We start from the raw sequence: 26,532 nt of genomic DNA, 5'->3' as shown, positions 1-26,532 counted from the left end.
CAGCTCTACAGCTCAGGTAAGTGAGGGATGGGGGGAAAGGCAGCAGGGACACATGGGGACACTGAGACACTAGGGGACACGTGGACACTGAGACACATTGGGACACTGAGACACTAGGGGACATACGGGGACACAGACACTAGGTGACACAGACACCATAATTGTCAGCACCAGGCCCAGTGTGCTCTTAATCCGGCCCTGGTTTGGATGCATTTTAGGCAGCCATGACCCAGGAAGGATCTCTAACAGCTATCTGAGGAGTGGCCAGTGAAGTTATCACTAGGCTGTAAAGTTAACACTGTATTTTTTTTGAAAAGACAGTGTTTACAGCAAAAAGCCTGAAGGTAATGATTCTACTCACCAGAAGAAATGCAATACGCTGTAGTTATAATGTCCCTTTAAAGGGAAAACTGTCTAGAATTTACATAGTTGAATAAAACCTTAAAAATAACCTATAACTCGTGTTAAAATTTTTACTCCCATAAAATGCACTTATTTTTCTAAATGTACATTAGAGATTTAGAAAATGTACACCATAATTCCCAGATTTCACTTATAACATGACGTAAAGTCATGATTTTATTAATGACACGGAGGCTCCTATTATGCTATCTCTTTCTTACTTTATTCCTCAGCAGTAAAGATAAAATATAACTGAAAGAGAAAAAATGTAAAATATGAACAATATATAACAGATACAACCAGATCTGCCTAGTAACAGGGCAGCCAATCAGCTTATAGGAACAGTCCATAAATGTCTTGCTATGCACTTCCACTTCCTCTTCTTTTCCTTCTGAACCGAAGACCCAAACCGAAATATCCACTTCAGGAATTAACAATCGCCAACATGGTAGACGTCATCACAACGAAATCAAGCTGTAAAAACAGAGAAATAGGTGGTAAACTCCAAACTTAGGATCTGAGTGCAACATATCAGAATCATGCGGCCTGTATACAAACTACACCATTGTATCATATATATCACAATACAAAGACTACACCCCATACCTAATAACAAGTAAATCATGGGTACTTACCGTGAGAGAAGAAGACCCTCCGATTTAACCAATATTGTAAATCTGACCCAGACCCACGGGAGGGTGGGCGGGAATAATACTCGCCTCCGTGTCATTAATAAAATCATGACTTTACGTCATGTTATTAGTAAAATCTTGGAATTTTATTAATGACACAGAGGCTCCTATTATGCTAGTTTAAAGCTGAGCCACAACTAACGAGGAAACATGTTCAATCGGGCGGAAATAAAAATCGCGGAACGTAGATTCCTTAGACCAATCCGCCGCCTTCAAGATATCATCCAAACGACATCCCATCGTAGAAGCCTTCGATGCCATGGCACCTCTAACCGAATGAGCCGAAAAGATTGAAGTATCAATCCCTGCAGCGGAAAGGAGACTCTTAACCCAACGAGCCAACGTAGTCGAGGAGACCAGGAGAAACGGTGTCCTAAAGGAAATAAACAGTTGAGACAAGTCCGATGACCTCAACTGGCGGGTGCGATCCAAGTAAACTCGGAGACAAGCCACAGGAAACAGGGCAGGTCTGACTGAAGACCTAGGGTAGTCCACCGACTTAGAAGCCGACTAAGTCCTCCTCGAGTTGTTAAATGACACACCCTCGGGGGTGAATGAGATCGCGTTCCAGTCTAAAGATCTGACGTCCGAGACTCTCTTGCATGAAAGGAGACATAGGAGCATAACCAATTTCCATGACAACTGTTTTAGCGTTAACTCCTCATTACGGGGCCACGACTCAAAGAAACCAAGAACAACGTTAACATCCCAAAACGATGAATACCTGGATCTCGGAGGTCTAGAGAAACGGATACCCTTCAACAAGCGACACACAAATAGATGTTGTCCAATCGGAGATCCGGAGATCCCCAGATGTCCGGCTGATATGGCCGATCTTTAGACATTAATGGTGCGATAGGCCAAACCAGATTCAAAAAGTGTTGTCCAGAAACTGAGCACCTCATTCAGAGGGACAGAAAGTGGATCCAACAGTCTTCCCACGCACCAGCCTGACAACCCGCGCCACGCAGATTTGTAAGCTGTTCTGGTACCTGGTGCCCAGGCATTCTCCAAGAGTCGAGCAGTAGCTTGCAGAACGTCCACGACACACCAGGGTCCCCTGAGATCAACCAAGCCGTGAGCTGGAGCAGGTTCTGATCCACCAATTCGTGCGAGTTCCCATCCGGATCCAGAAGCACATCCGGTCGATATCAGGTTGAATGGTGGAAACGCAAAGTGACGCCCCTGCGGCCACGTTTGTAGGAACGCATCCACCGCCGCGGACGCTGGGTCCGACCTCCAACTGAAGTATTGGGGCAGTTGGGAGTTCAGTCTGGACGCGAACAATTCCAGTTGCAACGGACCCCATAGCCGATCTATCAGTCGAAAGGTCAAAGGTAGCAGATGCCCAGGTAACGGGAATTCCAATCCGCCCATTCGTTATCCAATCCCGGGATGTGTTCGGCCATAACCGATACAGTGCTGTGGAGGCAAAACTGCCAGAAGTCCTTTGCCAAGTTCGCCAGTTGTTTTGATTTTGTTCCACCGAGGTGATTTATATACCTGACCGCGGACACATTGTCCATGCGTAGAAGAACACAACAATTTCCCTGAGTGGGAGATAGACTCTGAATGGCGAATGATCCCGCTAACAGTTCCAGGCAATTTCTGTGCAGTCTCGACTCGACTTCGGACCATCTTCCACCTGTGGAGACACTGCCGTGTCCGATTCTATTACCATGTCCGGAGCAGTACCGAAGATGGCCCGGCCGTTCCAAGCCTCCATATGGTCCAACCACCACAGCAGTTCTTCTTTGGAATCCCTGTCCAGGCTCAATTCGCTCTCGTATGAACCGCCCGACCGAAGATGGGATCCCTTCAGACGTTGTAGGGCCCGATAGTGTAGTGGACCCGGAAAAATCGCCTGAATCGATGAGGCCAAAAGACCGATCACCCTCGCTAGTTGTCGTACGGAGAGAGAGGTGGCTCGTAGCGCATGCCTTATCTCCTTCTTCATAGACTTTAACTTGGCCTCCGGAAGGAACTGGGCGACCGAATCGACCTCGAAACCCAGAAATTCTATCCTCTCTACCGGGGCCACAATGGATTTTTCCCAATTTATGAGGAAACGTAAGCCTTCCAAGAGATTCAACGTCCATTCCAGGTGCCTGAGAAGTTGATCGGGGGACGAAGACATAATCAGTATGTCGTCCAGGTAGATAATCATGCGGACCCCTCGAGCTCTGAGGAACGCCATTACTGGCTTCATCACCTTTGTGAAACACCATGGAGCCGAAGATAGACCGAACGGCAGACAGGTAAACCGCCACCAACGTCCTTGCCACGTAAAGTGCAATAAGTCCCAGTGCTCTTCCGCCATGGGTATGGTCAAATAGGCATCTTTGAGGTCAAGTTTGACCATCCAGTCTCCTTGACGGAGCAGGTCCCTGAGACAATGAACACCTTCCATCTTGAAGTGATGGTAACGGAGGAAACTGTTGAGGTGTTTGAGGTTTATCACCGGCCGGACACTTCCGCCTTTCTTGGCAACGAGGAACAAATTGCTTAGGAACCCCGGGTAATCGTAGGGGATTTCCTGGATAGCTCGCTTGGCCGAAAGTTCCGTGATCTCCGCGGTAATTAACCCGGACTGCTCTTCCGGTAACTTCAGTTCCTGTGGGACACAAATCTGGACAGGGGGAGACAACAAATCTAGGTGGAAACCCCTGACCGTATCCAGAACCCATAAATCTGTGGTGATCATGCCCCACATATCGAGAAACAGCGCTAGTCTGCCCCCACGCTTGCACGGAAAACCACACACTCGGGGGTACTCACCGTAAGGGCGTCTGTACGAGGGCTGTCCACGACCTCCTCGAATCTGCCACGGTCTCCTGCGTGAGGCAAAGAAGGGTGCGGGCTTATAATCCTGGTAGGCCCGAGGGGCAGTAAAGGAACCTCTGTGAGTCCGTGAGGGACCTCGAGTTCCACGGCCGGGCGGACGGCTCCTATACCTCCCGGCCCCATGGAAAACCTTTGGGCCAAAAACACGCTTCAGGTTTGACTGGGCCTTATCTAGGGCGGTGAAGGTGCATACAAAGGAGCCTAGATCTTTAACAAAAGACTCCCCAAAGAGCATACCCTTGGCGGAAGCACCCGGTTCTTTAACCACTAAATTCACCAACTTGGGCTCAATTTTGAGCAAAATCGCCTTGCGGCGCTCAGCCGACATGGCAGTGTTCGCGTTGCCGAGAAGGCAAATCAACCTCTGGACCCACCCGATTGCTTTATCGAAGTCAAGGGGGTTGGTCCCTGCCTTAGCCGCCTCCAAAAGCTCATAAAGCTTGGCAGCAGGTTCCAGTGTGTCCAGAATCTTGTCCTGGCAATTATGGAGTGAAAACTCCAGTCCCTTTCTGGGTTTCCAACCCGTTTTTGCCAGGAACTGGGTAATTTGAGGATCAACCTCTGGCGTCTTGCACGCCGCATCAGGCACTGAAGGCCTCGGGCACTCAGCCCTCAATTTACTGCGCCCCTCCTTGGATAGAGGGGTACGCATACGCAGTGCCAGATAACTGGCAATGTGCACGGGCGGGTCCCATTCCACCAAGCGAGGATTGCGAAGGTCATCAGGATCGAACATGGGGTAACCCTGAGGATCACATATGTCCTGCCTCTCACCCGGAGGAAGCGCCGAAGCGTCAAACCCCGCCTCATCGCCGGAGCCCCCTTCCTCATAGGAGGCGTAGTCAGGGGCATCCAAGTCTGTCTCCCCACTCTGATCGGTATCCGATCCATCATCACCACGGGCATGCGCCCGTTTCCACTATCTGGACGATTTTGTCCGGCCAGCGGCTCTCTTGCGCGGTAACACGCCATCTTGGACGGCCATTGGCACGTCAGTCAGGGCAGGTAACACCTGCATCACATCGGGAGAGACGTGTTTAGTCTTTGCCTGAGCCTTGCGACTCGCCTGAGGCTGTGGCACAGGCTGGGAAGTGGGCAAAAGAGAAGGGGCCAGGGGCTGTGTCAACGCCTGTTGAATGGTATGAGACAGGGACGAAGACACAGTCCCCATGGCCGAGGCCAGCGCCCTCTGCATGGTGGAATCAATGAGGGCCTGGAACTCTTGGGAGGGAGTGAGGCCCATCTCCCTAGTGATAGGGGTCTGTAATGGATCCATACTGGGATAATTGGGGCTATCAGACCCTTCACCTCTTGCCTGCATAGTTTGCAGAGCAGAGAAACACCACTCTAAGGTAAGTAGAACTGTACCTTTAAATATATATTCACAGGGCAAGTACAGGGTAGCAAGTGGACCCTAACAGCAGAATGACAGACCAAATGGGGAAGAACAACTAACCTAAACAGAGAGGGTTGAGTAACCCATACAGGAAATACCTTTACAGTAAGTAAAAAATGAGCAGGGAGAGGTACGCCGAGTAACACCAGCCACGTTTGCGCCAAAGTCAAAAGATGGCCGCCGCATGCAGGGCGCGTCGCGGGTGCCTAGAGCTCCTCCCGTCAATTGCCGGGGAGCGCGTGCACCACATGTGGCCGGGAACTCCATCGCACCAGCGGGTGCGAGGAGACCGATCGGGCGGGCTAATAACGCGGCCGCGGAGGGAAGGGAGGGGGAACCAAGGAGCAGAAAAGCTCCAAGCGAAAAATGTCCCCTGCTAGCCCGGGATCCTTGCCTGTAAAAGAACAGTGCAGAACAGGCAGGGAAACCGGGCAGAGCGCAGGGAATGTAAAAATACACAAATACAAGTGCAAAAATTAGTAAAATACACAGAAACACATGAAACAAAAACCAGAAATCAAATTATTAATCCAATAAAATGCTACAACAGGTAAACAATCCTGGTAACAATATTAAGCACAAATATACAGGAGAGAAAAAATATACTTAGCTGGTCTGAGGACAGCAGCAAAGAAAGAGGAAGTGGAAGTGCATAGCAAGAAATGTATGGACTGTTCCTATAAGCTGATTGGCTGCCCTGTTAGTAGGCAGATATGGTTGTATCTGTTATATATTGTTCATATTTTACATTTTTTCTCTTTCAGTTATATTTTCTCTTTGCTGCTGAGGAATAAAGTAAGAAAGAGATAGCATAATACTCGCCTCCGTGTCATTAATAAAATCCAGTTTAGAAAAGGCAAAGCCAAGGCAAACGTTGCAAATAAATAGGAGATATAGAAACAATGCTTTGTTTCTTTTCTAGTTTGTTAGCTTTCTCTATACTAACAGGTGCAAAGGACAGAGCTAAGATCGAGATGCCGTTTTGCAGATAAAGAGGTGTTTCTACGTTTAACCTCACAAATACATATTTGTTAAATATAGGGGAAAGTAAACATAATATAAAAAATCCTGGAATGCGAAAGGTTCCCTTTAATCATTTTTGACTGGGACCAATTTAGTACATGACATTAACATGACAAACCATTCTTCACTTGGAAATATAGCCTAGTGACCAACTTTAATTGTAAGATACAATAAACAAAAATAACAAAACACCTTTACAGTTTCCAAGAGGCCTTCCTTACATTGTGGACACAGTGCAGCTAATGTAAACCATTTATACTGGGCTGTTGGTGCTTGGTATGTTCCTTTAATAAGTAAAATATACTCTTCATAAAATAAAAAAATAAAAAAATTATGGAAAAGCATAGAAGTAATATTGGAAAAATCTCCCCCATATGTAGATAGTTTGCAAGTTTTTAATGAGCCAAAAATCTCAAAGGTGACTGATTCTTTTTATAATAAATGAAATGTGGAGCATAAGGGATATAGAAGTAGAGAATCCAATTTTTAGGCATTTTAACTTATAGAAATTCCACACTAATATCATCATTTACTCTACTAGAGTGATATTCTATAGAGTGTAAGTGGTAGAAAATAGGAAATTCTCTGGCAATTTTCATATATAATATATATATATAGTTTCTTTCCTCGTGACTTTTAATATTGAGGTATTATATTGTATTACTCAGATACCAAACAAATCATAATTCATTCAGGGCTTGATTTCAAGTTTCTTTTAAGTTCTGGAATTTTTCCATTTCCTAATTTGAAATTGGAAGGATTTGCAAAAGAAAGGAGAAAGGCATATGGGTTGAAGAAAAATGCGCCTTTCAACTTGGAGTCCACGGGTCTGAGTCATTCCATATTGTTATTATCGGCCTTTAACGTTGGACGTGTTTCAGAAAACATAGGTCTGCATCCAATATGCAAGGTTTTGTATCCAAGATTTAAGAAAAATAAAAAAGACTCTACCTCACAGTGAGAAAATACACCAAGGCCACCACGTGGATTTATAATACTGTGTGACACAAAAGCAAAACATTGTTTCACAATGGATTTCACAATAAGTTCATTAACACTATGAGTGCCAAATTTCCAGTGTTAGGCAAGCACTCCTGGCACCCAAAAGAGGTTATCTTGAATGCTATCTGCGTTTTTCCGTCACCTGCAAAACATTTATTTTTCTGAAATATAAACACAAGCAGGCTATTTCCTACTGCTATTTAATATAAACAAACACACAGTGTAGACATTAACATGACAAAAATTCATTGGGTGTACCTTTCAGGAAAATATTACTATACATTTGACATGATGAAACCTTTGATGAATATCAGGCACTTGTAGAAGATGGCGCCTATTAACTAAACAATGCACTGAAAACTGAAAAATAAAGGCTGTAATAGAAAGTTGCGATTACAGCTAAAATTTCTGCACTCATGTATGCTTATTAGATGTTTGGAAGTTACTAAAAACATTGTGTTTGTGTGTATAAGAGGGCCTACCTCGGGCCACGCAGTTCACGTTATTGTCCCGATTTGTATGATTCACTGGGTAATGTAGATGTAGTACCAGCATATTCTATAGCAGGAGTCAGCAACCTATGGTATGTGCCATAAATGGCAATCGAGGTGCCTTTGCACAGCACTCAAGGCTGCCAGAGCCAAACAGGCCCTGGCCTATCAGGAGTCCCAGTGAGACTTCAGATATCTGCTAATGCAAATCGAGCAGTGATTGCAGGTGGTAAGGGATAGAATAATCCTCAATTTCCAAATTGCAGCACATAGAGAAAGGGTTCTCAGATCACTTCCTCCCAGCACTTGTCAACAGGAATTCGCACTGGAGTAGAACATCCCACAGCAGCTATCCCATCTCCTGCCCTTGACCTGCATCTTGACAGCCTGTTACCTACTGGAACCAAGGGAAGCCACCCACACAGAGCTGCTAAAGATGCCCCCCACCTCATACAAATAATGCAAACAGCACATGCACAAAAACACACAGCCCCACAAACATAACACCACTAACAAACCACATACACGCACACAACTCCACAAGCAGCCTAACATGCAATACCACATTCAGCCCCACACACACCACCAAACACACAATGTGACATATCATCCACATACACAATTTCACAATCAGCCCCCATTGAAAGACCACTTTCATAGGTATCATTACAATAGCACCAATAAATAACACAAGCAGAATATGGCAGCATACACATCTCAATTAAAAAAATTAGGACTTGCACGCCAAGGGACTTCAAGATCTTGTTTTGGCACAGTACTACTAGCTATAGCACTGCATAAGAAGTACACAAAACAATACAACAAATATGTGAACAGGGGATCTTGGCTTTGCTCATGCAAACTTTCAGTTTACAGTCCTGTTACAGAAAAATTGCCATGAGAGAAACTAGATTCCCATGTGCACAATCTGTAGTTAACTGCATCCATTACTTGTATAAAAAAAAATAAGTGAAACATATGGTAATTGCAGAGTAGAAGGTGAATCAGGGTTAGTGGCAACCCTTAAGTTGTGGAATGAGTTGAATTTGCCAATAAAAGGTGAGCAATTTGGGGTATAGTTGAGGAAAACTTTGGAGGTAAGAGCCAGGAGGTAAGAGCCAGGATGTTTAAACTGAATCTTAAACAGGATCTGAAGAGTCACAACTTTTGTCGTATGGTATCTTTGGATTGTAGTGGAATTTCAATGAAATTCCAACACCGTCAGCAAGGAGTATTTCAGAAAGATAAAATCTTTAAATAATACAGGACTCCATTGTAAGCATTGACAAACAGATGAGGTGTGAGAAGAATGCACCAAGTAGCACAAAGAATATTGAGTAAACATATTCTGGTCCATATATATATATATATATATATATATATAGAGAGAGAGAGAGAGAGAGAGAGAGAGAGAGAGAGAGAGAGAGAGAGAGAGAGAGAAAGAGAGAGAGAGAGAGAGAAATTATATGCTGCAAATCTGAATCAAAATCAGAAGAAAATAAGAATCCCATAGGCGGTAGTAAAGCAAAACGCACATTTAGTGCATGGTTACCTTGCTCTGAGTTTCTGTTTATTTTCATAAACTGCACAGGGTTACTTTGGGCATGGTACAATTCACAGTACATACTGTCTGCTGTGTATTCTAAAATACAATATCAAACAAAATGCAGTAAACTTTCATCCATGAAAATAAATAGTTGAGTAAAACCAAATGCACATCCTGGCTTGGCTGCCTTTCTTCTCATGCCCACAATAAAAAGGTAACATCTGTAAAATATCTCTGGCTTTAAAACCCCACGCCACATGTAAAGTGGATTTTAGGAGCAGAATCTTTTCGGCAAACGTTTTTTGAGCACAACAGAGAGCATTAAATGGGCAGTAAAACCTGCCTTCCCCCTTTTTATTACACAACATATTTTTAATATCTAACTTTTATGCTGCGTTTCCAAGAAAAATGCTGTAATATGACTTCTACTTCACCCCTATCCTGACATCGCATGGTGACTTAACCGAGAGAAGTACAATACAACAAGGTACTTGTGTGTTCTTCTAATACTATTCACATAGCAGAGGAGCTGACAATGGAGACAGCATGCAGACCCAACAAACATTTCTGGACGCTGATATCACACAATAATAATTTTAATCTTGAGAACTTTAAAGAGCACTTACGTTTTACCCGTTCACTAAAAAGCGATTTTTGTTTGAAAAAATATAAAGTTTGCCGTTCAGACAAACGTTAAAACTAAAATTTGGCAAATTCACATAAATACAATGTGTTTATTGGGGAAATGAAAAGCTTTACACAGTATACTTATTTCCCACATCTGAAATATCAGTATAAAAGCAAAACAATTTTTTTCAAACATATACAGGTGATACTCAAAAAAATTAGAATATCGTGCAAAAATTTATTTAGTTCAGTAATGCAACATACAAGGGGAAACTAATATATGAGATAGACGCATTACATGCAAAGCAAGATAGTTCAAGCTGTGATTGGTCATAAGTGCGATGATTATGGCTTACAGCTCATGAAAACCCCAAATCCACAATCTCAGTAAATTAGAATATTGTGAAAAGGTGCAATATTCTAGGCTCACAGTGTCCCACTGTAATCAGCTAAGTAAGCCATAACACCTGCAAAGGGTTTCTGAGCCTTTAAATGGTCTCTCAGTTTGGTTCAGTAGGAATCACAATCATGGGGAAGACTGCTGACCTGACAGTTGTGCAGAACACCATCATTGACACCCTCCATAAGGAGGGAAAGCCTCAAAAGGTAATTGCGAAGGAAGCTGGATGTTCCCAAAGTGCTGTATCAAAGCACATTAATAGAAATTTATGTGGAAGGGAAAAGTGTGGAAGAAAAAGGTGCACAAGGAGCAGGGATGACCGCAGCCTGGACAGGATTGTCAGCAAAAAGGCCATTCAAATGTGTTGGGGACTTTCACAAGGAGTGGACTGAGGCTGGAGTCAGTGCATCAAGAGCCACCACAAACAGACGGATCCTGGACATGGGCTTCAGATGTCGTATTCCTCTTGTCAAATGACAAATCACGGCTTGAACTATCTTGCTTTGCATGTAATGCGTCTATCTCATATATTAGTTTCCCCTTTTACGTTGCATTACTGAAATAAATTAACTTTTGCATGATATTCTAATTTTTCCAGTATCACCTGTAGTAGGTGTGACAACAATTGTCAAATACTCTGCTTACAAGTACTTATAAGAACCCTTGATGTTATTACTAGCAGTACAACTTACTAAAAATGACAACAGAATATAAAAAGAAAGTCTCCATTTATTATAATATTCACATATAGTAAATACTGTATAAATAATTTATTTCTACCCCTCCTATCTATACTTATTGGAACATATCTGTATTCCTAATGCTGCAGTCCTGATGCCTCTTGTCATTTAGGCTGCCCTACCATGTGTAAAAAATGAAAACAAAAAAAATTAAAATAAATGCATAACTCTCCTTTTCTCCGGTGCAGAGTCTCCCTTGGTGCTGTGATCTCTTTCGCGAGTTTAGTCATGCCTCCAGGATGACGGCCAATCCAATGTTCCCTACAGATGAGCACTGGGGATCATAGGCGCAACCTGCAAAGCTTACTGCAATGTGCCTATGATTCTTCCAGTGAGAATCATGTTGTATTCAATGATTCTTTATGACTGGCCAGGATGGCACTGTGTATGCGTCTGTGATGTCATAGTATGAGAGCTGGGAAGTTAGATTCCTGGCTTTCATACCCAGAGGACTTGAAGCCGTGCTTCCAAGCCTTGTAACTATTGAAATAAAAGGCTTTCGGGGTTAGGACAGTGTGGCCAGCACTGAAGGCACTATAACAACTTCACTTAGTTGACTTTGTTAAAGTGCCTACATTATCCTTCAAGGTTTCCTTTGCTATTTGCAAGGAGGAGGGGAGGCTGCCATTTTCAGAGCATTTGCAAACATTAAATGGTCTCCAAGCAGACACATTTGTTCTTATTTAAACTGGCAATCATTGCTGGAATTTAAATGAAGGTAAATGAGGCTTTACGTACTAAATTTTATTTTGCAAAGCAAAGTATTTCATTGATATTAGAAGACAGATACAGTAGTTTGAAAAGTATATATATTTATAAAATCTTTTAGCGTGCGATCATGAACTTTTAAAATATATATCAGTCCGACTGGCATGGAATACTCAAATTCTATATGATAATGTCACCGCATAACAAGTAATGTAGAAAGTGATTTTCTTGGCTTAAACATGCTAAGAGTGCTGATATCATGCAAAATATTTGGACAACCAAATGAGCAAATGAAGCCTACTTAATTACCGTATTTTTCGCTCCATAAGATGCACTTTTTTTCCCCTCAAAAGTGAGGGGAAATGTCTGTGCGTCTTATGGAGCGAATGTGAAGGTTTACTTACCTGTCTTGTAGCGTTTCTCGGCAGCACAGGGCGCACCGCGGTACTGGAACTTGAATTTCATGTTCCGGTTTCCGGCGGGACTGAAAGGAAGTGCGTACTCAGCTCAGTGTGCGACTATGGGGAGGGGAGGGGGGATGAAGACTATGGGGAGGGGAGATGAAGACTATGGGGAGGGGGGATGTAGACTATGGGGAGGGGAGGGGGGATGAAGACTATGGGGAGGGGAGGGGGGTGAAGACTATGGGGAGGGGAGGGGGGATGAAGACTATGGGGAGGGGAGGGGGGATGAAGACTATGGGGAGGGGGGGATGAAGACTATGGGGAGGGGAGGGGGATGAAGACTATGGGGAGGGGGGGATGAAGACTATGGGGAGGGGGGGATGAAGACTATGGGACAGGGGAGAAAAAAAATATTCGGAACAAACTGTCCCATAGTAAGAAACACTATGGGACAGTTTGTTCAGAATATATTGTTTTCTGGGTTTCTTCCTCTAAAAACTAGGTGCGTCTTAGGGTGAGGTGCGTCTTATGGAGCGAAAAATACGGTAATGTCACAAGCCAATGATTTGGTTCTACAATGCCAAACATTTTGCTGTATATTAACAAAACAACACAATAGCTAACGAAAAGTCAGCTTTTTTAACACAAATTACAAACTGTTTTACTTATTAATTCACAATTTATTTCTGGCTGTCCGGGCACAACCCAACCTATCTCGTGCGTTAATTTAACCCACATGGCACCATACATGTCGGCATATACCCGCATCCAGCATGATGGAAAGAAGAATGCCAGAGTATGCATGTGTTTTTCTCCATTTAGCTAAATATTAAAACAAAAGCGGAATTGAAGCTGGATAACTGAGTCTTCAGTTAAAGTACGGGCAATCCAAATATGAAAAATAAATATGAGCAGCATATTCTTACTTCAGAAGGGAGCTGATGGCATGAGGTTCCACCGCTGCCTTAACATCCAAATGCACAAATAATTCAGACCCCATAAAGTGAACGGCAAATAAACACATCACCCTCCGAAATATATAAAATCACAGTACCGTAATGTCGTTCCCCCTGGAGGATCTCACTGATATTGTCATTTGGATGTTTCTCTGAATATGCTTAAGTGGACATGAGTGAGCCTGGAGAATCAGGAGTGATGATTTCGCCCAGAATACACAAGTGTTGCAGAAGTAAATGTGCCTTTTGCAGACAATTGCTGCACTACTAACCCCGGAAAATGATTCAATAGCGTTTACTAAGTAAATTAGTAACTTTTTGAGAAAAATTATAGTTCTTCTTCTTTAAAAGGGTAGTGTACATGGACATGCATCACCAGAAACACCACAGTAAACTACAGTGGTTAATGTGCTTAGCGACTTAGCAATTTTTTTTTTATCCTTTTTGCTGCAGTTTCTTCATACCTGTCAACATTCCCTGTCCACCTTACGGGAATGATGTGGGCTAGGAAGAGAGCAGGCATGAGGAGGCGGACAGTCTGCCTATCAAAAGGGCAAGCCTGCCCATAAATAGGGTGACTGACAGCCTGTCCCTCAAACAAACCATGCATGGAGTTCTACTGTTGCGCTCTGCCAGCAGATTTAAAAATGACCACGCACAGATTTCAAAATGCAGGACAGGTCCCCGGAAAGGCGGGAACTATACTCATTGGCACAGTACCCCAAAATGCAGGACTGTCCCAGCGAATTCGAGACTGTTGGCACATATGTTTCTTTTACACTCAGCTTCTGTAATAAAATGTATTTTAATACTTTATCGACTTTTACAATTTTACAATTTATTTTCTTTACCACAGTTTAGTAAAAAAAAAATCTTAATAATAGTATTGTTTAGTTTGTTGAAAGAACCCTGTTGCATTCCATAAACACTTAAAACAGCAGTTTTTGCCTGCAGATGATACTTTAATTTTCGTAAAAATTGATGTGTCACTATATATCACTTACATTAAAATGCACATGAGGACACGTATTTGTCATATCAGCAAGCCTCTTAGAGAAGATTTATGGCACTGGATCTAGAATCCTTTCTAAACTGTAGTAGCACAGGTCCTGCAGGCAAGACAATGCGTGACATATAATTTGCTACCAGCTAATTACACACAATGCTCCTATACTGGAGTGGCTCACAGTGTTATGAGAAAGACACCTTACAGCTCATTCCTTCATTTTACACTATAGTGAGGAAACAGAACTTCAGATATTCATAAAAAAGGAGTTGATTTCAACACTAACGTTAAACATTCATATTTCACAAGTAATTGTTATAAAGTAATGTACAGTAATTGGTTCAGATCCATCATATGCCTGCCACATGTAGCCGTTTATTTTTTCCCCATTGGTTTGAGCAGGTACATCCATTGTACAAATTGTTTACTGCAGTTCCACTGCCTTCCTAACTCCCTTAGTTCAATAACAACTTCTTTGACCCCTTTGACATTGAGAAGAGACTACTGGAGGAGCTTTGCATTATTTATTTGAATGTATATTACAACTGAAGAATAGGTCACACTAAGCTACTTGTAAAATTTAAGGGTCACCAGTCTAACACCTTGTACATAAATTGGGTTAAATTCAAAAAGGTATTACAGTATTCAACCAAGAAAACGATATAGTTTGTTTTTGCCATTTTTCAAATATGTCATAGGTTACAGAGTCAACTTAATGGCGCATATTTTATTGACCTCAGAAGAAAAGCTGTGTTGTACTTTTGTACGAATAAAGCCTGTTGCTCTGCAATGCTGCAGCTGGCTTTCTTAACCACTAATCTATCACAGGAGATTTAGTAAAACACATTCACATACCACGGAAAAGGAAAAAGTGGAACAATATGTATAGCATTACATACTGACACAAAAAAATAAATAACATATATATATATAATATAAATACTTATACTATTGATTTCAATTAGTGACAGCTTCGAAATAGTATAAATAGTGTAAACATTCTTACTAGGCATAGTGTAAATTACTAGTGAAGTAATATAGAAAACTGCAAACTGTTAACGGATAGGACTGTGTTGAATTAATAGGTGGTATGATTTACAAATAGATAATACTAAATGTGGTGTTGGCAAACAGACCATAACCTGTTATTTGATGTTAATCTGGATATAAACCTCAGTCAGGATATGCGGCCTAGTATATGAATCAAAACATCAGTGTCAGGTTGTTTTTGATTTTTTTGATTATGTCATACATTTCGAGTGGTTATGTATGCCTATATTTCTCGATAGCAAAATGCTATGTGCTGAACACACTTAAAATTACTCTCGCCCAGCCCATTCACAAACAAAATGATCTTCCCTGATAAACCCCTTGTGATTTATACTTTGGGCAGTAGGAATTTGAGATCAGCCCAGATTCCTGTAGATGAGCGTCCTTCATAATCAATTATCCCCTTTGTACCACACCTGTATAATACTCACAAAATTACTACAAGCTGCAAGTACCTATAAAAAGCAATCTGTATCTGCTCTGTACAGATAAGCAAAGCCCATTAAAATACATTAAACTATTGTGTTTTAAGTGAATGAAATGGGACATATAACACATCTCTAATAATACTATATGTCAATATTCCCATTGAACAAAACTTATACTCAATTGCTTTAACAGAAGTTTATCAACAAAATTGGAAATAGTTCACAGGTAGATATATATTCATATTTTTATCAGCCATTTTATAAAACTTTATTATGATGCCATAAGCCTGTAAGAGTTGTATCCTGTTGTTTTTTGTTTTTTTTTGTCAAAACGTTTAACAAAAAAGGGGCCTCTTCCTGGCACCCATAGCCTCACTCCTCTGCAGCCAGACAGATAATGTGTAACTTGTTGGGATATATTTGGGGCTTGCTTTGTATAGCACTGTAACTTTGCATGGTGTATGCTTACTATATGAAAGTTGTAAGTGAATTAAACACATTAAGTTTGTGATTTGTATCCAATACATTTGTGATATCTAACACCATGCTGTCATGCATTTTAAAGGGGAATGCAGCTGTGACTAGGCCACCTTCCCTTGACACCATTACTATACAGTGAGCTCAAAGTATACCTGCCTGACAAGTGTGTATAAATGTCAGTTTTTGTTCTTTTTAACATACTCTCTGCAGGCGTGATGTAGTTAACACTTAACAGAACAACTGTTTTACTCCTTTAGACGTTTTAAACATAACAGTACAACCCTATGACAGACTTCCAGTAATATCCATCAGATGGATCTATTGTATTTCTAACTAGCATTAGTTAATCACATCAGAAATTCTGAAAAAGAGGACAGGGAATAAAGTATTGAGACTGTCCTCCTAAAAAGGGACAATTGAGGGTACTGAGAGGAAAATACTGTAACAAATAAATACATATATTCTTTATAATATGCAAAGGTGGAATGTAAACCCTACGCACGCAATGTAATGTGTATATAGTATGTGGAAAGTAAGGTAAATGAAGAGCACTCAGTTATATACTAATAAATATATATTTTTTTGTCCTTTTTACATTGCTGTACTGCGTCTGATATTCTTTCCAGGAAAATACGTAGTAAAACATACTTGAAGTATTCTAAGAATGTAGAGTTTAATAGGACAAAAATGCTTGTTACAGACATTGTGACAGCGAGCGAGCATACCAGAGCCAGAGAGTTCTTATGTTTTCAAATCTAAATTTGTATTATATATTTTTTCATTTCTTTTTTAGAAACTGTACAATACACATATAATCATTCTGTCAATTACTAAAATGAGGGGGGATATCAGCTATTATTTACAGCCTGAAAATAAACTAGGGGTGGGAATAATGAATGATACAATTAAGAGCAATGGACTCTTTAAATAATTCAGTTATATACTAATAAGCTCAACACTATACAAACTCACAAGCATTTCATAGTTAATTCTGAATTGGATTCAAAAATGTATTCCAGTAGATAACAGTTCTTTGAAAATAATGGATCATATGTTTAAAGACCATAATTTGGAGTCAATTTACAAAATGTGGAACATTTACTAGAGGAGTCAGTGTAAGGTTTCTTATGACTATCCCACATGGTATCAAGGATGGAGCTGTTTGACAACAAAGTGCTAAAATTTGAGAAATTGCTATTGAGTTGTTCGGGGTTATGCATCAAAATTAATTCTGAGGCTAAGTACTAAAGGTAGAGCATCCCATAGATTTCCAAGTTTTGAAATTTTACTAACTCAATATCATTTATACATAACCTCTACAATTTAGCCACGGCTTGAAATTTCACACTTTCAAACAGAAAATAGTTTTACTTTACTAAATATTACGCATTTTCTTCCTAGAATTGCTCTCCATACATATAGATATTCTATTGCCTTAATAATAAAAAAAAACAGTAGTTTAAATCATATATAATCAATACTATAACAACTTCTGTGGTTGTAATTGTAGCAATGCTACTGGGAATCACATCAACTTAAAAATATTAATGATTAAAGATAAATTGAATTCTACAGGTACAGAGTAGTTTTGAAGTTTACCTGGAATCCCACCTAGAATATCTTCATTAGCCAGAAGCCCTCTCTGCTTCACACTCTGCAGTCCATTTTTTGACTTCCAAAGGAGTTTGACCATCTTAATTATTTCAGGCAAGTCACAGGTCAGGTTTCCAGAATGGTAGCCTGGGAAAGTACCCAAGCAAGGTGGCAAAAGTACTTCACCTGTCCTCCAGCTCCTTCCCATCTCTGCTGTACTAAAACACCTATTCAGTACTGGCATTCTGTCCTTGCAGTTTGCAATGATGTAGCTGGAGAGTTATTTCACACTGGCTAGTAGAAAGAAGTCCCACTGTGCAATCAGCAGGGACTCAGAGAACAGGAACCTGTCAGCTAATAAGGCATAGATTAGTTCTGGGGAGGTTTTCTTGCACTTTGTAGCCTTAACACCTCTTTCTTCTCCAGGGGGATGCACGACCGATTGGCAATTTTCTGTCTTTCTTGTTTCAAATCGGTTTGACACACTTCACCGATTCCAAATTGTAGGGGAAATACTCGCAGGCATTAATTAGAATTTCTCCATTTACACCTTTTTGTCTCATTTCTCTCTTTTTGTTGTTGTTGTTTGTTCCAGTTGAATGTTGTGTATTTGTGGGGGCCCTGACTTCTTTCTTTGCAGGTAAAGTCTGGAGTCCAGCAGATTGTAGCAAGCTGTGCTTGCAGAGTGAGCAGTGTGAGCTGGAGTGAGAGAGGAGCTCTGTGCCAGGAAGACAGAGCTCAGGCGGCTCTGCTGGCTGGGAGCCAACTCTTCCTTCCTCTTACTGCATTACGATGAGGGCATTAAAAATACTGTAAAAGCTGATCTGCTGTAATGCAATTTAATGACCTCTCTTCCTCTGTTTCTCACTCCCTCCCCTTCTCCCTCTACTTTCTCTACCTCCTTTAAATCGTCCTCAGTTACTTGGCTCCCAGTGAACCAGAAGTAAGTTTGGTTTTCTTTTTCAGCCTGTTTGTGGAACTAAGGTGCTCCTCTGCTGGAAGGAAAATTATCTGATTCACATACCACAGTCAGCACAGAAGGAAACGTGAATCAGATCTGTAGGCACAAGCCCAGTACATGTTGTGTAACCTACTCCAGCAAACAGCTTTTTTTTTTCTCTCCCTTGTCTGCCTGATGCGTGCTTATTTGGCTGGGGGAAGATACATTGATAAATCAAAGGAAATAAAGTCACTTGGGGTAATGGAAACAGGAGATCAATAGACACAGAGGTAGACTGAGCTACTTTCCCATCAGTCACTTTGATAGTTTCATTTATTTATGTCCGCAGTAACATTTTAGAGAAGAAGCAGACTTAAAATACAAAGTTTGAAGCAATCATTTACCTTATGTGACAAGATACCAGCACTCAACATTACTGCTCAAAGTAGCTTATATATCAATGATTTTCAGGATCACCGTGAGCATATCCCATAACAAAAAAAATCCATTGTTTAAGCCTCACACAGCTGAAAAATTGTTTAGGAGTGCATTTCCTAAGCTATTTCCCAAATTCATAAACACCTGGACATTTGGAAAATAATAAAATAATCATAAAACAAAGATAAAATTGGGTCCTTATATTAACACGGAGGGGTGCAATGATATATTCCTCCAATTCCCCAAATGTAAGTAGGCAAATTGTTTGCTAACAGTTTGACAACTTACCTAGGTCTGCCGGGTGTCCATCATATAGTTGCTATCAGCCAATGACCTTAGGCTTGCACTGATGGGTTTAGCTCAATGCAAAGTGCTTCTGGCTCTCATGGGGAGCTGCCCGATGAACCCCAGGTAAATTGTCAATCTGTTAGCAACTGGCTACTTACTTGCCAGGGCACTCTTGCAGTGGTTATGCTTGGAGTGCTAGCAGTGTTAATTTTGGTGGCAAATTTCAATTTAGTTTTAGTCTTTTGACTAAAAAGCCATTTTTAGTTTTACTAGTATTTTAGTCATCTGAATTGTTTTAGTTTTAGTCTAGTTTTATTCGACTAAAACTCCAATAGATTTTAGTTGACACGACTAAACCCTAATGGGTTAGTTGAAGCCTCTATCTTTCTCTTTTGCCCCTTCCCCAGCCCCTCTGTGTCTTTTTGTCTCATCCCAGCCCCACTAGGTGTCTCTTTCCCAAGCCCTGGTCTGTATCTTTTGCCCCTGGCCCAACCCCTTTGTGTCTCTATGTGTCCTCCTAGGTCCACTAGGTGTCTCTCACCCAAGCCCTGGTCTGTCTCTTTTGCCTCTTCCCCAGCCACTCTGCTCAGTGTTATTTTTGGTGGCAAATTTCAATTCAGTTTAAGTCATCTTAGTTTTAGTCGTATTTTAGTCATCTGAATTGTTTCAGTTGTAGTCAACTAAATCTAAAAAATTTTAGTCGAAGTAAAATTTGACTAAAATTGTTAGTCGACCAAATGAACACAGAGTTCTAGGTGCTTGGAGTGTTCCTTTAATAATATGGCAGACATTCAGGCCCGGACTGGCCATCGGGCACACCGGGCAAATGCCCGGTGGGCCGCGGTGGCCAGGGGCCGAGGCCGGCAGGGAGATCACAGGATCTCCCCCGCCGGTCTTTGCAGGGCCGGCACTATCCGAGCAGGGCCCACATACAGTATACTGCGGCCGCCGGCTGGGGAGAGAGTGAGGGAGCCAGGAGAGGACCCGGCGGAGCTCCTACTTACAGCTCCGCCGGCTTCCTCTCGCAAGATTCGGACCGTTGCCATGGCAACGCTCCGGGTCTCGCGAGAGTGAACTCTAGCCTCACAGGCTAGAGTTCACTCACCACTAAGGCCACCAGGGATGGAAGCCAGCAGCAGGATCCCCCCTCCCAGGCATAAGGTAAGCAGGGAGGGGGGATATAGCCTTGCACGCTCATAGGGAAGCCTGTGGTTAGAAGTGAGGAAGGAAATATATAATTATATTTAGAAAATAAAAAATAAATAAAAATGTAATGGAGGGAAGAGGGAGGTGTGAGAAAGCTTCCTATTGCAGGTGTGATGCATGCAACAGAGAAGATTGTTGTAACTGTTGCCAGCATACAATATACAGAATTGGCATTTTACAGTCTGCAACAGAGTTCTTGGCTCTCAAAGTATCATTTGCCATGGGTGTAACTAGTCCCTGCAAACAAGTACAAATATCTTTCAGCTTTACAGACACCCCTAACACTCACAGCACACACACTCACACACACTGCACCCCTGACACTCACAGCACACACACACACACACACACACACACACTCTGCACCCCTAACACTCACAGCACTCACACACACTGCACCCCTAACACTCACAGCACACACACACACACACACTCTGCACCCCTAACACTCACAGCACACACACACACACACACACACTGCACCCCTAACACTCACAGCACACACACTGAACCCCTGACACACACAGCTTCCTCACACGCACATAGCACCCTCACACAAACAGCACCCACTCACACACAGCGCACACACACACACACACACACACACACAGCACCCTTACCCACATAGCACCCTCACGCAAACACCGCACCCATCACTCACACACACACACTACACCCCCCCCACACACACACACTGCACCCTCTTGCACACACTACACCCATTACACACACACACACACACTGCACCCCTCTTGGACACAAACTACACCCCTTACACACACACACACACTACACCGCTTACACACACTGCACCCCTCTTGCACACAAACTACACCCCTTACACACACACTACACCCCTTACACACACACACTGCACCCCTCTTGCACACACACTACACCCCTTACACACACACACAGCACCCTCACACACACTGCACAATATGCTTTTGCTTGCATTTTTGTCTCCTGGTATCCCAACTATTGAGACACCAGAGACAAATTTCAAGCAAACACAGTGCAAGCATGTTATTGAATTTGCTTGCGCTGTGCAGAACAAATACAGGGTATTTTTCTCATGCCAGAGCTCTTCAGCAGAGCTCTGCGCATGGACTACCCTGGAAGAGCATTGAACCAACATGTTTACTTTGTGATGGGGCGTGCTTGTCATTGGTGATGACAAAACACACCCTATCTGGCCCGCCCCCTTTTTAGTGGGCCGCTGTAATTAAAAAATGCCCGGGCCGAATTTTCTTCCCAGTCCGGCCCTGCAGACATTCGTGCCTGCTTACCACCTGCTTCCCCCAACACTTTATGCAATAGAAAGGATGAGGTTCTTAATGGCACTCACTCAATGTGCCATAAGTTATGTGTTAAGGATATAGAGAGGAGCAGCCATTGCTGTCTGTCAAATCCTATCACTCACCTTTATGTGCTGGCCTACTTGATTAGCAGGCAGCTGGTATTCACGCCATACTGACCTGTCAATTCTTTGGATGGCCCTACCTCCTTTCTGGGGGTTCACCCCATTTGGGTTGAGCCAGCGATGCAAATCATATAACTGCCCTGTCCCCTTACATGGAGCCACTGATGCAAATCACATGATTGGCCTTTCTCCTTTGGGTGGAGCCAGTCATGCAAATCACATTAATGACCTGTCCCCTTTACTCCTCCCACTGGTGTCCTGCTTCACAGGATGCTGACGTTAGGAGGTATGCTTCAGTTCATGTTAAACTGTTTGTAAAAGATAGGCCACAATCCTGTACCTTAATCTCTTAACCTCTTAAGGACGGCGGGCGTACTATGCCTTCCTTGGGGGCGTACTATGCCGTCCTTAGAACCCGGTCCTAAACGCCGCACTTACCTGCTCACCAGGTCATATAAAATAAATAAATAATTAAAAAAATAAAGAATAATAAAAAATAAATAAATATAAATTATATACCTATATGTGTAATTTCCAGGCAGAAAGTCCACAGAATTTGGTTCGCAGGCCTTATATTTAACCATGTAACTTTCCAACACACCATAACACCTGTACATGGGGGGTACTGTTTTACTCGGCACTTTCACTGACGATATCATTGTTGTGATACATTTTACGGTTTTGAAACACTAATATTTGTGTTCAACGACGTCTCCCGAGTATAACAATGCCCCCCCATGTACAGGTTTTATGGTGTTTACAAACGTTACAGAGTCAAATAAAAGGCTTGCATTTCATTTTTTTTACATTGAAATTTGCCAGATTGGTTATGTTACCTTTGAATTACCTCTATGATGGCATACTATTTACAAAAGTAGGCAGCCCAAAGTATTGCAAATGGTATGTGCCCAGTCTTTTTTAGTAGCCACTTAGTCACAAACACTGGCCAAAATTAGTATTAATATTTGTTTTTTGCAATTTTCACACACAAAGAAATATGGGGGTAATTCTCTTTCCTGGGCTACCATTTGGTCTCAAAGGCAACATAACCAGTCTGGCAAATTTCAATGTGTATAAACTGAAAAATTTAACGTGCTATATTTGACCATGTAACTCTCCAAAACACCCTAAAACCTGTACATTGAGGGTACTGTTTTATCCGTGAGACATCTGAATACAAATATGTGTATTTTATTGCAGTAACAGCTAACAGTGTTATGCTATTCACAGTTAAAATGCCATGCAGAACTAAAAAAATAATAACATTTCTTAATTTCTCACATTTTTAAAATATTTTATTCATATTAAATTATGTTTCATAGCTAAATATTTGATGTTAAATGAAAGCCCTGTTTCTCCTGAATAAAATGATATATAATAACTGTGGGTGCACTTAATATGAAAGAGGTGAATTACAATTATAATACTAGCATTTCCATAATATGTCCAGCTTAGAAAAAGTAATTAAAAATAAATTAATTTATGTGTCTTGATTTATAGAGTACATAATATGTATAGAATTTCAGCTTATTTTAAGTTACAGGTCACAAAATACAAGGACTAAATTGTGTTTTTTCTCTATTTTGGCATATACACATATAACAAGGTGTTTGTAATGTGTATTTCGTAAAGCTGTGTGTGCTATTCCTGCACAGAATGACCCATATTGTGTTCAGTTACATCTGCTGAGTATAACGATAACCCCCATTGTATGCCTTTGGCACTTTTCTGTAAAGCTACAATGCCATATAAGAGACAAGGCTATTTCAGTTTCTATAGTTAGAATTTTCATAGATGTATTTGACGGGCCTATGGCTTTCATTTGATAAAGCAGGCACCGCAGGGTATCTTATATGGTGTATATTGTGCCTTAAAGTGTCACCATTCTTTCACCAATGTATGTCAATGTTTGTGGTGAGGGGGAAAAAAAATTGCATTTTTACATAAATGTTGCATATTTGCTGAGTATTTCTTCCACTAATATGTACCACTGCCACTACCAAATTATGCTCAGTTACATCTTCTGAGTAAAACAATATGCCCAATGTATGACCTAAACACTATTTTGTGAAGTTACAGTGCTGTAAAAGAGACGTGACAAGGTTCAGGTTTTTAAGTGTGAATTTTCACGGAGGGTTTTGATGCGTCCATGTCCCTCTTTGGAGCACTTGAGCAGGCTACATATTACAACTACACCACAAAGGCATACCATTTCTTATAGAAGGCGTCCCAGGGTATTTCAAAAGGCAAATTTTGAATCTTAGCGTGGAATAATTTTTCCGCTAGCTTGTACCAAGTGTAGTGGTAATAAGCGTTTTTTCTGCCTTTTTGACACACAAAGTGAGTTTGCACAGTATATTTTGCAAACCTTATGTGTGCTACGACTGTATACTACTACATATGTTGCTTAGCTATGTCATCTGAATACAGCAATACCCCCGTATGTACCTTTGCCAGGTATATGTGGACATGGAAGGGGCGCATTTGAGACACAGTCATTCCAGTTTTTTTCAAACTTTGAATTTTTATGCTGTGTCCATGTCCCATTTTAGAGTATTTTAGCAGGCTATATAATCAAACTTAACCAAGAAGTGGAAACCACCCAGAATACGTCAGAATATATATAAAAATAGAATGACCTGTATACAAGCGGGTCTTCCAAAATTGTGTTCTGTATAAATAAATTAAATGGCTAACATAGCGTAAAAAAGTTTAAATAAGAAATATAAATAAATGTGATATGAGTGCACTCACAAACAAACGAGGAAATCAAGCCTTTCACCCACTCAGGGGTACTATGATGAGTATGGGATGCAGGATGTAATTTTCTTCCAACCAGATATGTATAAAAATAAAGAAATCAAGTATAGTGAAAGTACGTTGTAAAAAAGGTATAATACATTTATTGGTCACACTTACACTTTAAGAAGTAAAAAACAGCATGTCTCCAGATTATATGGACCTTTTGTAGTGTTCCAGAGTAGTAGTACTGGGAGTCCAAGGCAGATATAAAATATAACACAGTATAAAACAATAACAAATAAAAAGTTCACAAGAGCAAGTATCCAACGCGTTTCGTCCGTAAAATATTGGACTTCATCAGGGATTTCTAGATGTTCTTCATTGTGAGCCTTTTATAGCCGGTGAAATCTTCAATTCTTCCGCACAGCTGAAATTCCGGCGTGCGTTTCATAAGTGGAACGCATTAAGCGCGCCAAGTGTCCGGAATGCTGGGCTAGTATTTCCGGGTATGAGGACGCATGCGCGCGAAACGCGCATGCGTGAAACCAATGAGGACCGCAACCTACGAGGGACATAAAACATAAGGCGAAAATCGCCTGAGAGACTGATACAGAAAGTAGAATAATTTAATGTGGTCACACTAGAACCAACTAAAAGACAAAGAGAACATGGAGAGCAAATGGATTAAATATGTACACATGTAAAGTATAAAGAATTATAGTAAAAAAATATATAATAAAAAATTATAAAAAATTATTAATTAACTGAAATTTAAATAAATATCTCTACATGTATATTTACACTGAGGTAATAGTTCCAATTGTCATATGAGTTCTACTGTGACCCATCAAGTACCTGTATATATTTATTTCACATACCACCACATATTGGACCAAACATACATACCAGGCACATAATACATTGGTTTAATCAAACAATATGTTTAGAGGTGGAATCCATTATAGCCCAATAAACTTGTATACATAAAGTCTATATATACAGAGAAATATATAAAATTATATATTATAGTAATCCAGATTCCAATGCATCTATAAAATAGCTTATGAGAAATACAAAAAACCTTAAATCAACCCTTGTAAATCAATTTCCTGATTTAATCCTAAATCCAGAGTTTTGAGGTTAAAAATCCAGGAGGCTTCTTTTCTAACTAATTCCTGCATTTTGTCTCCGCCCCTCCATCCTAGTTGTACAGAATCGATTCCAAAAGCTTGGAAAGAATTCCAGCAAAAGAGGGGACATGCATTGCAGTGTCTTGGGACACTATGATCAATTTTATTTATTTTAATATTGTTAAAGTGTTCTAGAATTCTGATGTGCAATGTCCTGGAGGTCCGGCCTACATACTGGGCCCCACAGCCACATTGCAGCAAGTAGATGACAAAAGAAGATGAGCATTGAATATGTTTTTTAATAGTATACGTCTTTTTAGTATAAGTGCCCACAAACTCTTTAATTTTTCTTTGTTGGTGTTTACAGGTAGAACAGTGACCACAGCTAAAAAAACCTTGTATTGGGACTTTTAGAAAATTATTCTTACAGGATGGTGTACTTGGTAACAGACTAGGTGCTAATTTATTTTTTAGATTGTTGGATTTTTTATATATAACTGTTGGGAAATCAGGTAATATATGTTTTAAGATATCATCTCTTTTCAGGATGTACCAGTGTCTTTTGAGTACTTTCTCT

At 41.1% G+C, this 26,532-nt stretch overlaps 1 protein-coding gene across 2 annotated transcripts in view; it reads right to left on the bottom strand.

The window, feature by feature from the left end:
• PDE7B (phosphodiesterase 7B) overlaps positions 1 to 26,532 on the bottom strand; it is a 483,285-nt gene that overhangs the window by 132,523 nt on the left and 324,230 nt on the right. The window contains exon 1 of one of the 2 annotated variants that reach the window (XM_063443262.1): positions 17,795 to 18,599. The exons of the other annotated variant lie outside the window; for it this stretch is intronic. Within the exon in view, the coding sequence (XP_063299332.1) occupies positions 17,795 to 18,032 (238 nt within the window). The 5' untranslated portion in view covers positions 18,033 to 18,599. Of the gene's footprint in view, positions 1 to 17,794; positions 18,600 to 26,532 lie in introns of those variants that run through there. 2 annotated transcript variants of the gene reach the window in all.

The sequence above is a fragment of the Pelobates fuscus genome, chromosome 2 (assembly GCF_036172605.1).
Source record: "Pelobates fuscus isolate aPelFus1 chromosome 2, aPelFus1.pri, whole genome shotgun sequence".
Lineage (NCBI taxonomy): Eukaryota > Metazoa > Chordata > Amphibia > Anura > Pelobatidae > Pelobates > Pelobates fuscus.
This window is presented reverse-complemented; position numbering and strand designations above follow the sequence as displayed.